This window comes from Pan troglodytes, chromosome 19, assembly GCF_028858775.2.
Source record: "Pan troglodytes isolate AG18354 chromosome 19, NHGRI_mPanTro3-v2.0_pri, whole genome shotgun sequence".
Taxonomy (NCBI): domain Eukaryota; kingdom Metazoa; phylum Chordata; class Mammalia; order Primates; family Hominidae; genus Pan; species Pan troglodytes.
The window spans coordinates 78,667,031-78,680,450 of NC_072417.2; the positions used below are offsets into that span (position 1 = coordinate 78,667,031).

A 13,420-nucleotide genomic window follows, 5' to 3' on the forward strand; every position below is an offset into this window, starting at 1 on the left:
CCCAGCCCGAAGGCAGGCACAGCCTGGCTTTGAACCCTCCAGTCCCAGGTCAGAGATCTGTGTGCTCCTGCGGCCCTCCCCGTGGTCTTCGTCATCCCTCAGTATTCACTGTAGGGACGAAGAGCCACTTCAACAATGTAGAAAATGCTTTATGGAAAAACAGCTGCAGCGATGCAGTCGGTGCTTTGCTGACACGTGGATTTGATATGTCAGCAAAGCACAGGATTAAAAACATGCAGCAAGCACATAGAGGATCCTGCCTCTTCTCTCCTCCCCCAGCACACTCAGCCCAGTGAGGTTAAAAACAAAGAGAATCTCAAGAAAGCAAAGATGAAACAGGGCACGTTAACACCAGAAGAGTGCTTCAAGTGATCCTTTAAAAATGGCATTGCAATCATTGTGTATGGTTTTTAGTGAGGGTTTTGGGTACAAGTGTTTGACTTGCTTTGGCGCTTTGCCACCAAAATCTATTAGAATAACTGATTTATAAGAAATATTTTGATAAGATGTGTATTTAATAAAAATACTAATGTCCTTGACACTGTGGTTCAAGGTTTTTTTTTGTTTTGTTTTGTTTTGTTTTTCAGAAAACAGAGGCAAGTGTTCAAACTGTCACGGAGAATAACATGTGGCCAAAATTAAATGTGGTTCTATCTCTCATAACAAGTCTTAGAATGATGCATCATACCAGCTGTCTGGGAACAAATGTATTTTGTTGGCATGGGAACAAAAGAATTAGTCTGAATTTTGTAAATAAACTGTGGTTATTAAAATTACTCGAAACAAACCAGAATAATAACCATTAAACATGAAAAGTCAATAAAAGTCTTTGAATTACATTTCTGTTGCAATTCCTGTTTTCATAACGTGCTTTGGGATGAAACATAGCTTTGAGTTGTTAGTACTTTTAAATAGACTTCACTGCAGATGAGTTAGCCAACAGCAGCTAAGACTGTGAAGTTTTAAAATCCTTTATGGAAAATGGAAATTAAAGGCTTGGAAATCTGTAGAAGACCAATTCTTTTTAACAATTGTCACAATTATTGCACCATTGATTTTCTGTCTCTATAGCATCTTCTTCTTTAAGGCTGTCTGTGACTCCATAGATTTGTTGGTTACCCTTGATGATGACTGAGGTGGTTTAAAGATAAGCAGTGCTATCCACTGAAAGCTTTAAGTTTATTGATTTTGGTTCTCCTAATATCCATGCTACTCCTGGATAGATCACTGGGCATTGTGGGAGGCAAATCAACTCTTTGGGAATACAAATGATACTAGTTGTAATGGTATAACAGGCAGAAGGAGCTAAGGAGCTTCCAGAGTCGTCTAATATTACCTGAAAGCTACTTATACTAAAGGGACCAAGTTTTATTCTTTAAAAACCCAGAGACCTAGGAAGGAATCAGCAGAATGCTAAGTTCATCTATAGAGAAAAATCAAGGACTTTTTTGGTGTCTTTTCTGCTTTGGCCTTCTTATAGGAGAGATTTGAAAGAAAAATCTGTCTTGTTTTAGAGGAGAGCAGAAAGGTGGGCAGCACGGGCAGGGCACTGGCATTTTGCTTTCTCTTCATCTTTCCCTGACCTGTGAATGCTTTTTGGTGCCATAATGTCTGAGGAATAGCTGAGGGCCCAGAGAAGCCATGAATGATCCTACCAGATGAAATGACCACCCCGGATGAAAATGATAAAAGAATATCTTTAATATTTGTTTTGATAAAAGTCTAGACAAGAATACACTTAGAAAAAGTCACTTAGAATATGTTTAGGAGGCCCAATACCAAGGGCCTGTGATCAGTACCCAAGTTCAGCAACTTTTGGAACTCTTCGTCCTCAAAGTCCCTGTGGCCTGTGATGCTGCTAATTCTTCCTCCCTCCTTCTCTCCATCTGTCACCCTCCCTCTCCCTCTTTCCATCCCGTCCTTCTTCCTCCCATTAATTCACCGATCGCCATTGGGCCTGACTTTGGGCTAAACGCTGGGATACAAGGATAAACATGACACAGTCCCAGCTCAGGTCCCACCCTCAAAGTGTACCATCTACTGAGGGAGTTTGATGGAAAAAGCTTTAATGCGGGGGGTGGGGAGGTGCATTTTAGTCCGTTCTCACACTGCTATAAAGATACTACCCAAGACTGGGTAATTTATAAACAAAGGAGGTTTAATTGACTCACAGTTCTGCATGGCTGGGAGGCCTCAGAAAACTTACAATCATGGCGGAAGGGGAAGCAGGCACCTTCTTCACAAGGCGGCAGGAGACAGAGTGAGTGAGACAAAGGGGAAGAGCCTCTTATAAAACCATCAGATCTTGTGAGAACTCACTAACACAGGAACAGCATGGGGGAAACTGCCCCCCATGATCCAGTCACCTCCCACCAGGTCTCTCCCTCAACACCAGGGGATTACAATTCAAGATGAGATTTGGGTGGGGACACAAAGTCTAACCATATCAGGGGGCCACAGAAAGTGCTGCAAAGGCACAGATAGATAAAAGTGGGACATCAGGTGGGCAGGGCTGTTTTGAGGATAGGGGCTCCGGAAAGCAAAGGCCTTACAGAGTGATTCAATTCAACAAGCGCTGGTGGATGCCATGAAGATGACAGATCGGGTCCTTACCCTAAGGGGCATAATGTCTAGTAGGAAATTCTCTTTCGTTTTCCTGCCTTTAAATTCTCCTGGCTCTGCTCTTCCTGCCCATTCCTTTTCAATCCTCTTTGCATCCTCCTCTATCTTCTCTGGTCCCTTGGCTGTGACCCTGCCTACCAATCTGCTCATGGCCCTCTTATATCCCTCTATGCTCTTCTTTGTCAATATTATCCACACATTCTGGGCTTCTGCTATATCTGCATCAAGACGACTCTGACATGCTTAAAGTCCTAGGGCTCTTTCTTGACTCCTGGATTCAGATTTTCATTTAAATGCCTCCAAATGAATGTCCTCCTGCTAGCATCTAGGATGCAACATCTAAAAAAATGATAGTGTCATTGTCCACTATACACCAGCTTATCAATTTAAAAAGGTATTATTTTCAACACATTCCTTTCTTCCACTCTCTAAATCTCTATATTCTGTGAATTTTTCCTTTTTTTAATTTTTTTTTTTTTTGAGACAGGATCTCCCTCTGTAGCCCAGGCTGGAGTACAGTGGTGCAATCTTGGCTCACTGCAACCTCTGCCTCCCTGGCTCACTGCAACCTCTGCCTCCCTGGCTCAAGGGATCCTCCTACCTTAGCCTTCTGAGTATCTAGGACTACAGGTGCACATCACCACACCTGGCTAATATTTTTGCATTTTTTTTTTTTAAGAAACGGGGTTTCACCATGTTGGCCAGGCTAGTCTGGAACTCCTGGGCTCAAGCAGCCTGCTTGTCTCAGTCTCCCAAAGTGCTGGGATTATAGGCATGAGTCACCATGCCAGGCCTGAATTTTTCTTTTCTTTCTTTTTTTTTGAGATGGAGTCTCACTCTGTCACACAGGCTGGAGTGCAGTGGTGTGATCTCAGCTCACTGCAACCTCTGCTGCCCGGGTTCAAGCAATTCTCCTGCCTCAGTCTCCTGAGTAGCTGGGATTATAGGCACCTGCCACCGCACCCAGCTAATTTTTGTATTTTTAGTAGAGACAGGGTTTCAACATCTTGGTCAGGCTGGCCTTGAGCTCCTGATCTCGTAATCCACCTGCCCCGGCTTCCCAAAGTGTTGGGATTACAGGCATGAGCCACCGCGCCCAGCCTGAATTTTTGCTTTTAAATGCATCTTCACATTTACCCTCTTCTTTCTACCCCTTTTGACAATATCCAGCTCAAGCCTTCCGTATTTCTCTTGTGACCAGTGATGTGAATTTTAGGCCATAACCTCTGAATTGGTCTCCTTTCATTTCTTGTTCATCTTCCCTGCTGGACTAATCTTTGTAAAATATAACCTCAGTCATCTAGCACTCCCCAGCAAAGAAAAAGTCCCCCATTGCTGACAACTGCTTTCTAACGAATGACTGAACTGCTCAGCATTCCATCCAGAATTGGCTGCTGGTCCTGACACACAACACAGCGCTCAATAAAGAGTAGACACTCAGTAACAAAGGATCCCTCTTCCCTTTTTTTAATGGATGAAATGAACAAAACAAACTTTCTGGTCTTGTTTTCCTCTTCACTGATATCACACCTTCTGGCCAAGATGTTACTCAATGTCCCTTGAACACTCGGCATGTTCTGCTCTTCACTCTGCCCTCTAACTAGAATGTCCTTCCTCTCTGTTAATGCCCAGCCCAGATGTTCCCTTCTCCGCTATAAACAACTATAATCACACACGTTGCATCTCTATGATGTTTGATAGTTTTTGAAGTATTTTTACACACTTTATCTTGTTTTGATGTTCCCAAGAACCCTGTGGGAAGATATTTTACTAACATTTTACTGATTAGGAATCCATTATCCAGAAAGGTTGAGTGGCTTACCCATGATCACATGATTAGTAGTGATAAAGGTGGACTGAGAACCAGCAGCACTTTTCCCACTAGATCACGACAGTCCTTGAAGCCTCTTCTGGTTTCTCTCCCTGTGCCTTGGTGAGGGTATCTGGGACTCTGCAGCCCACGAGGGAACCTCTTTCCCCACCCTGCAACCCCTAAACACACACAATTACCATGGAGACCATCTTTGGTCACTAGTGTCTCTCCTAAATTAGTTGATGTGTCTAGGCCTTAAATACGAAGTTGGTTGCTGCAAAGCTGTGATCGAAATGTTAAAGTGTGACTTTTAGCTATTCTAAAATAATTTATGAGTCACTTGTGCCTGCACAGTCCAGACCTTTAATGCTTGCAAAACCAGATGAGACTTAGAACTAAACCAGCTGGCTGCAAAAAAATACTGAGCAGAAAACCGAAGAGGACACCAGGGGCAACCCAAGACAGCAAGACAAGGTAGAAGCCAGGAGCCTTCAAGAGAAGGCTGGCAGAATGCTGATTCCTGACGAACAGCTTTGGAAGGACCCGGCTCCCCGGAGGGCTGCAAGCTCTTGAAACAACCCCAAATTAGCAAGTGCCACACACTGCCTAGGCAGTGGGACCCTAACCTCTTCCTGGTTAAAGATCCTCTCCTTCCTTCCCATAGGATCAGGGAAGATGGAAGGAAGGACCAGTGCTTGCATTCTTTCTGCATATTGTGATTCTGAGCCTCCAAGCCATTTAGTAAAAGAACCAACTTCCAGCTGGGTGCGGTGGCTCAGGCCTGTAATACCAGCACTTTGGAAGGCCGAGGCAGGCAGATCACCAGGTCAGGAGTTCGAGACCAGCCTGGCCAATATGGTGAAACCCCGTCTCTACTAAAAATACAAAAATTAGCCAGGCATGGTGGTGGGCATCTGTAATCCCAGCTACTCGGAAGGCTGAGGCAGGTGAATCACTTGAACCCGGGAAGCAGAGGTTGCAGTGAGCCAAGATAGTGCCACTGCATTCAGCCTAGGCAACAGAGCGAGACTCCATCATTAAAAACAAAAACAAAAACAAAACCAACTTCCATTCCATGCCTGGGGTCTACATTTTATACACATCCCATTTACTCTATCAGACTGTAAACTCCTTGAGGGCAAAATCTATAACTTATTCATCTTCGTTTCTTCTCAGACCTAACACTGTTTAGCAAAATACACCTGTTAAAAGAATAAAATGTTGAGTAAAAAAAGACTGAGTCTCCTGTGAAACACTCAGCATTGTATTTTATTTATTAGAACATCTCTAAAGTATTGTTTTTTTCTCACTAATTTGTTTAATAAAATATCCTTCTGGGAAACTGAGTGATCAATGTAATTAAAGCTATTCATACTTTCAAATTTTAAGATAGCCAGTTTGAAGCAGGGAATTTTGCTCTGTGTATGTTAATATCCACAGATTGGTATGTTAGAATCTGACATTGTTTGGTGTCTTTGTTATAAATACATGCTTTACACAGTGTTAAGAATAACAAGAAAACTTTTAGACTATTTATTTTCTTCCTTTTCTTTTCTATAATTTATCAAACCAAATTATCTAGTCTCATTGTGAATAACGAAACATTGTTTGCTCTCCATTGTGAATAATGAAACTAAGTGAATTTTAGTTTTACCCAAAATATTTTAATCTGTACCTGTACCCGAGTGACAGATGGCATATATCCATTTTACGCAGTGTTTAACACAGTGGAAAATAATATTCTGGGAGTAAGCAGACCACTTACAGACCTACCCTGGGTCTGCCACTAGTGTGTTGTACATTAGGGAAGTCACATCCTTCCTGATGACTCAGTTTCTTTGCACAATGAAAAAGTCTGACTCAAGCTCTGATCTCCCTTCTTTGATGAAATTATGGGGTTCTTGCTCAGAATAAACTGGAATTAGAAATTATTACCTCCTCCTATGAATAAAAATAATGGTGATTTTAAACTGCTGTTTATTGATTAGAGAAAACATCACGTTTTTGTAAAGCTGACTTAGAAAATTTATTTTCTGATTCTATTAGTGTTATTTCTCTTGAATCTGCCCAAGGAGAAGGTTAACCCTTTGTGCCCCGCAATGAGCACATCTTCCCTGGGGACTCTGTGTGCTGATCTGTCCGCTTGAGGGGACAGAAGGGAGAGTTGGTGGCACCAAAGCATGTGGTGGACAGCAAAGATGCCACCCATCAAGACCTGATGAGAAGCAGCTTTTGGTTTTTAATTAAAAACATAACTTTTACAATGCCTCATTCATTTCTTGTTTTTATAGAATCAAAACACAGAAATTTTTCTTAAATGAAAACCAGAAACCATTTAAACATTTTTAAAGCAAGCAAGTTAAAAAAAGCAGCTTAGGATTGTCTTTTGTAATTCTGCCAGTTTCAATTTTGATTCCTTAATGCAACCAGTATCAGGATAACAATATTTGCTTGAAAAGAAAGAGAGGATAGTCCTCAGGGGCTGTTTCAAACACATTTTAGTTGTTCGATTGGCTGATGTGAGGCTAGCTACTGTTATTGAAGTTGCTTTGATGAACAGTGAAAAATACATTCATAATGTAACTATCTCAACATTTTAGATATCCTTGGTAAACTCATATTTAGCAGATCCTAAAAAGTGTCTATGACAATAGTTCTAATTTTTTTTTTTTTTTTTGAGATGGTGTCTTGCTCTGTCACCCAGGCTGGAGTGCAATGGCACAATCTCGGCTCACTGCAACCTCCACCTCCCAGGTTCAAGCGATTCTCCTGCCTCAGCCTCCCAAGTAGCTGGGATTACAGGCGCCCGCCACCACGCCTGGCTAATTTTTGTATTTTTAGTAGAGACAGGATTTCACCATGTTGGACAGGCTGGTCTCAAACTCCTAACCTCAGGTGATCGGCTTTCCAAAGTGCTGGTATTACAGGCATGAGCCACTGTGCCCAGCCTAGTTCTAATTATTTTTGACTACTTGTGTTAGTGTCACAGATTTAAAGGGGGACATAGGTCAAATTTAGATAAAAGATTAAGTTAAATATGGATGAATAGTATTTGTTAAATATCTATTATTTGTTATGCAGTTTAATTGAAACAACTGGCTTTTTTTTTTTTTTTTTTCAGCTACATCCTAGGACCTTGTGGAAAGAACCCAACATCTCTTGGTTACAAAGATTATGAAATATTCAGCTTTACCCATGGGTATTTCCTGACATTTCTTTGGTAAACTGTAGCCTAATAGAAGATATCAGGAATTAGTGTAAGAAATATTCTAAAAAGCTATTGTCACTACAAAGATGAAAGTAACTTTGATGATCAAAAAGAAGTCAATAAAAAAAGACTGAAAGTAGTTCCTGAATCCTTCTCTATTGTTCATTTGGGATTTCTTAATTTCCCTACTCTCAATATATTATGGAATTTTCCGTGTGAAGTTTTGCCATGAATTAAATTGATGTCAACAAAAGTTTTACCTTAAGTCATATTTTACCACAAACTAGAGAAGCCCCAGTCCTCCAGGGAGCACCTTTTCCTGCCTTTAAGAAGCTTGTCTCTTCTCCTTCTTTTAATTACAAGCATCATCTACAGAGGATGGGGCTCAGTTGACCTTCAGTGACAATTAGACCTGCTGATTTGACATGAACAAATCCATGCTCCCATCCGAGGAGGCATTTTCATCTCTTTGACTTGGCACATGATGGGCAAGTGTGCTGTGCTTGTGTTTCCTTTGCTCGTTGCTTTTCTCTGCCCATGGAAAGCCAATGGCATTTGCTCCTCTACCAGGAAGCAGGAATACAATGTCTGTTTGCCTGCCATCCTTGATAAGTTTACTTTCTCTATCATTGCTATCCAGTTTTTTTTTTTTATTTGCTAGATATGTAACTTGAAAATTGTCATGGAAGGAGCAAAAGTTTGGAGTTCAGATAAACCTGGATCTGAATACTCTTCTACTACTGTGTGATCTTGGATCTACTGCTGTGTGATCTTGGATGAGTTAATCACTCTGGATTTTGGCATGCTATTCACAAAATGCAGATGATAATACTGATCTTACATGGTTATTGTGAAAATTAAATGAACCAGTATGTGTAACATTTATTGTACAGTGTCCGTCATCTTGTCAGCATTTGATAAGGTATAGTTATTATTTATTTATTTTTTATTTTTTATTTTTTTTTGAGATGGAGTCTTGCTCTGTCTCCCAGGCTGGAGTGCAGTGGCGTGATCTCGGCTCACTGCAACCTCCGCCTCCCCAGTTCAAGCAATTCTCCTGCCTCAGCCTCCTGAGTAGCTAGGACTATAGGCACCTGCCACCACGCCCAGCTGATTTTTGTATTTTTAGGAGAGACAGGGTTTCACCATGTTGGCCAGGCTGGTCTCGAACTCCTGACCTCGTTGATCCGCCCACCTTGGCCTCCCTAAGTGTTGGGATTATAGGTGTGAGCCACTGCGCCCGGCCTAGTTATTACTAATTTTTTATTCTAGTATTATTCTATTTTGTTATCCTATTGTTGGGTGTATTACATAGACATTATATAAAACGTATATGTATATATGTATATTTATGCATCTCATATACATGATATGTACATACATATGTGATATACATATGACACAGAGTTCATTAGAGAGTAGGAAGGAATTATAGGAGGGCAAGTCAATTCAGTAAGTATTAACAGTCAGCATCTATTAGGTGATTACTTTCATCATTTTGTACAATCCTCTATCGTGGGATCCTGTTTGTAAACATCTCCAGAGATTAAAGAAGAAAAGAAAACCTTCTCTAACAGCCTTACTTTTGTGTTTCCCCTTCCCCCAAATTCAGAATAAGCTAATATAATATGCCAATATTCCTGTACTGAGTTTTACAACCAATGTATAAACATCTGTCAATTCCTATGACTGTTTCTGTACATAATGGATTGGTGGCACTTAGATCAATATTAGCAACGCTACACTCAACAGCTGAGGGCAATGCATTTATAAAGGGTTTCATCAAGATTCATGGTCTCTAGTGATACATGTTGACCTTTTAGTTTAAATTGTCAAAATTACCACTAAGTGTAATTTATTATAACCAGAAGAGTTGGGTGAAAATAATGCTGTCATTTAAAAATAAAATAGGTCATTAGCTATTGTCATAGCCATACTATTCTGGGTTATATTACATTATTTTGAAAAGAATGGAAAGAAAGAGGAGAAAACTAAAATTCAAAAGAAAATGTGATTTATGCCTCTAAGCAAAATAATATCCATTTATTTTGAAATGATGACATAGCAGACACTGTTGGCTGCATACTCAACACTCCATTTCCCCTCCTTTTTCTTCCAGTTTTCATTCTTCTCCCAGTTTCATCACCAGCAGGTGGGTCCTGATTATTCTAGGCTAGTTTTGTATACTCAGTTCTTTAGCCAGGGACTGGGTATGCCAGGCTAAGCATGTGACCTTCTCTGGCCAATGACATGTAAAGAGAGGGGTTAGTTTCCAGGAAAGATTTCCTTACTCATTAGGCCCTAGAAACTGGCAGCCCTTTTCTGCCTCCGAATAGTGCAGATCTGGGCAGAATGCCTGGCACTGCTGCAGCCATCTTGAAGTTGGTTCTAGAATGAAGCCAGCACCGGAGGGAGAGTCATGAGAATGCTTTACTTGTGGACTTCTTGTTCTGTGAGATAATAAATTGCTTTATTTTTTATGTCAACCATGGGTGGGATATTCTGTTACTTGCACCCAAAGCATCTTAACTGAAACAGGCAATGTGTAAACTTGTTTTTTTTTTGAGACGGAGTTTTGTTCTTGTCACCCAGGCTGGAGTGCAATGGTGCGATCTCGGCTCACTGCAACCTCTGCCTCCTGGGTTCAAGTAATTCCCCTGCCTCAGCCTCCCAAGTAACTGGGATTACAGGCACCTGCCACCACACCCAGTTAATTTTTGTATTTTTAGTAGAGACAGGGTTTCACCATGTTGGCCAGGCTTGTCTCGAACTCCTGACTTCAGGTGATCCACCCACCTCGGCCTCCCAAAGTGCTGAGATTACAGGTGTGAGCCACTGCACCTGGCTGCACACACTTCTTGACCTAGAGAAAGTAAACAAGAGAGTCAAATAGTAAAGGAGAGGGTACCTGTTCCTGTGACTCCAATTCTTTGTGTTGTAATTTTTTCTCTGCACATCGCACCTGATTAGAACGGTTTTCTAATTCATCTTGTAAAACCTGAAACAGTATAAAATAAAGATATCATTAATAATTAGCACACTTGGAAAAATAGTTCTACACCATGAACTGGCACTAAAAAGGCCTCAGATCTCTAGTTTATTACTCTTGTTCCAAAGCATTCAGGCAAACAATATCAGACTTTTGTGTGTCAGGCCAAGATGTTTTCTGCTTTAAGAATACCTAGTATAAAAAATTCCAAAGTTATAAAATAGACAAATTGGCAGATGTCAATCATATATTAAAATGTCTCATATTCCCAGCACAGAACCACAAGCATGTAATAAAGCATATGTAATAAAGCATAACACTATTGCAATGAAAATGGCTCCCTCAGGACACCTGCAATGTACACTTACACTCTGAATATCATTGTGAAGGATAGGAATTGTAATATCTGACCAGCATAACATTTTTCAAAATTATATTATGATAATTTGAGTAAATTATAGCAGCCTTAAAGGAATTTCTTTATAAAGTCAGAGAGGATGGTATGGAACTTGAGGAACTTGTAAGAAATGGAAAGAGGTGAACTCTTTCCTTTGCCAAGTAGCTGTTTGAAATAGCATTCAGGTTAATATGGGAAATGGAAATCACAAAGACCAATAATTACCACTGCATCAATTACTATGTTAAGTAAAGAGGTGAACTAGAAAAAGAACTTGTAGTTTCCATGTGCTATTTCTATAATGACACTGGATTGTCCATTCAAACAATCCAATGTAATTACAGAAATACTACATGGAAAGTTACAGTGAGCAGAATGCATGGGGTGGTAACAGCAAAGGTGCCAAATTCACAAAATTCATTTCATCCAGTCAATATTAGTGAGTTCCTGCTCTGTGTCAAGAATTACGATAGGTACTCTAGACATAGCAATGAAAGAAAACAGACCAAAAAAAAAAAAAAAAAAAAAAAAAAAAAAAAACCCTGGTCAGGCACAGTGGTTCACATCTGTGATCTCAGCACTTTCAAAGGCTAAGGCAGGAGGATCACTTGAAGCTAGGAATTCAAGATCAGCCTGGGCAACATAGCAAGATCTTTTCTACAATTTTTTTAAATTTAATTAGCTGGGTGTGGGGGTGCAAACCTGTGGTCCCAGCTACTTAGGATGCTGAGGCAGGAGGATCACTTGAGCCCAGGAGTTTGAAGCTGCAGTGGGCTATGATTGTGTCACTGCACTCCAGTCTGGGTGACAGAATGAGACCCTGTCTCAAAAAAAAAAAAAAAAAAATCCTTGCATTCACATGCTTAGATTATAGTGGGGTGGAGGTAGGCAATAAGCAAACAGTAAGTGTATTATATAACCGTGATGAGTGCAGAAGAAAAATAAAGCAGGGAAGGGGACATTCTGGAGTGGTGTGAGGAAGGGGGGATTGAGATTTTAAACAGATGGTCCAAGAAGGCCCAGCTGGGCGAAGACCTGAAGGACAAGAGAGAGCAAGTCACATGTAAATTTCCACAGGAAGAGCCTTCCAAGCAATGGCCACTGCATGTGGAATGACTCCGAGATGGTATGTTTGTGGAAGCCATAAGGTCACTGTTGAGAGTGGTCAAAGCAGCAGCAGTGAAGTCAAGGACATAACAGGGTTCAAGTCACATCAGGTCACGTGGAGTCTCACAGGTCAAAGGCTTTAGATTTTGCCCAGAGATAGACAGGAAGTTGCTGGGGGGTGGGGAGCAGGTGCTGTCTGAAGAGCAGACTGAGGGGCAAGGCAGAGGCAGAGAGCAGGGGAGAGGCCACTGCAACACCAGGAAAGGGAAGATGGAGAGCGGGGCCAGGTGGTAGCAGCCGATGAAGGAAGGATCAGGTCCAGGTATGAAATAGAGATGATGGCCCTGAAGGAGTGGAAGCAGAGAGAGGAAAAAACAGGACCCCAGGGATTCTGGCCTGAGGAGCTAAGACTGCAGTTGGCATTCATAGAGACAGGGCAGGTGTTGGGGGAGAGGAGCCGGGGCTCAGCCTCAGTTGGGTTCAGTTTGAAATGCCTATTACACATCCAGGTGGAGACACGAGTTCAGACACAATGGCTAAATTAGTGTCCATTAAAGATTCCTGCAAACACAATGCCAGTCTTTTTTATGTCCAGATAAACAGTGGTTCTTAACCTTTTGGGAGGTTCTAGACTCCTTTGAGAATCTGATGAAAGCTATGTAGTTACTCCCTAGAAAGAGAAAAACCATAGTTTTATGACTTTGCCTCTCAGTGTAGGACATTCATAGATTGCCTGAAGCCCATCTGTGAATGGACCCCAGGCTAAGAACTAATTTAAAAAGTGAAATGGTCTGTGAATGAGCTTGCATGCTTTAGGGTGTCTTTGATATTAGACTTGATCATAAATCTACAACTCAACCAGGTCTGAGAATGAGCTTGGAAGTCTCTCCATTCTTGAATTGTCTATAATTCCATTGTTGTGTTCTACTTCCAAAAGGATGAATGCAATAGTTCCTGTGCTTGTTGATGAGGTAGCCTTTCCCCCACCCCCTACTTTCATAGCTACCAACAAATAGGATCTTATCAGCTTCTTTTATTGCATAATTGGGGAAAGTAATGATTACTGTATTGGGAAGAATAGTTATCTATTTTTTTTGTCACCACTTTTTCCTGCTCTCTAATCCATCCTCACACCACTGTCAGAGTGATCTTCTTAAACTTAAATCTGATTATGTTGTTCCCTGACTGAAATGCTTAAACAACACTCCAGCCCCGCTGAGAGACAGCTCTCACTCCTTAGCACAGCATACAAGGGGCTTCATCAACTGGCTTGGTCTCCAGCCA

At 41.2% G+C, this 13,420-nt stretch overlaps 1 protein-coding gene across 29 annotated transcripts in view; it reads right to left on the bottom strand.

The window, feature by feature from the left end:
* Positions 1-13,420, bottom strand: part of CEP112 (centrosomal protein 112) — a 555,600-nt gene that overhangs the window by 42,783 nt on the left and 499,397 nt on the right. For 28 of the 29 annotated variants that reach the window (XR_010153365.1, XM_054670600.2, XM_024350558.3 and 25 more), the window contains one exon: positions 10,552-10,641. Coding sequence is in view for 28 of the 29 variants with exons in the window: in XM_054670600.2 (XP_054526575.1) it covers positions 10,552-10,641 (90 nt within the window). In the remaining variant the exon portion in view is untranslated. Of the gene's footprint in view, positions 1-9,667; positions 10,094-10,551; positions 10,642-13,420 lie in introns of those variants that run through there. The other variant, XM_054670602.2, reaches the window with a different exon arrangement.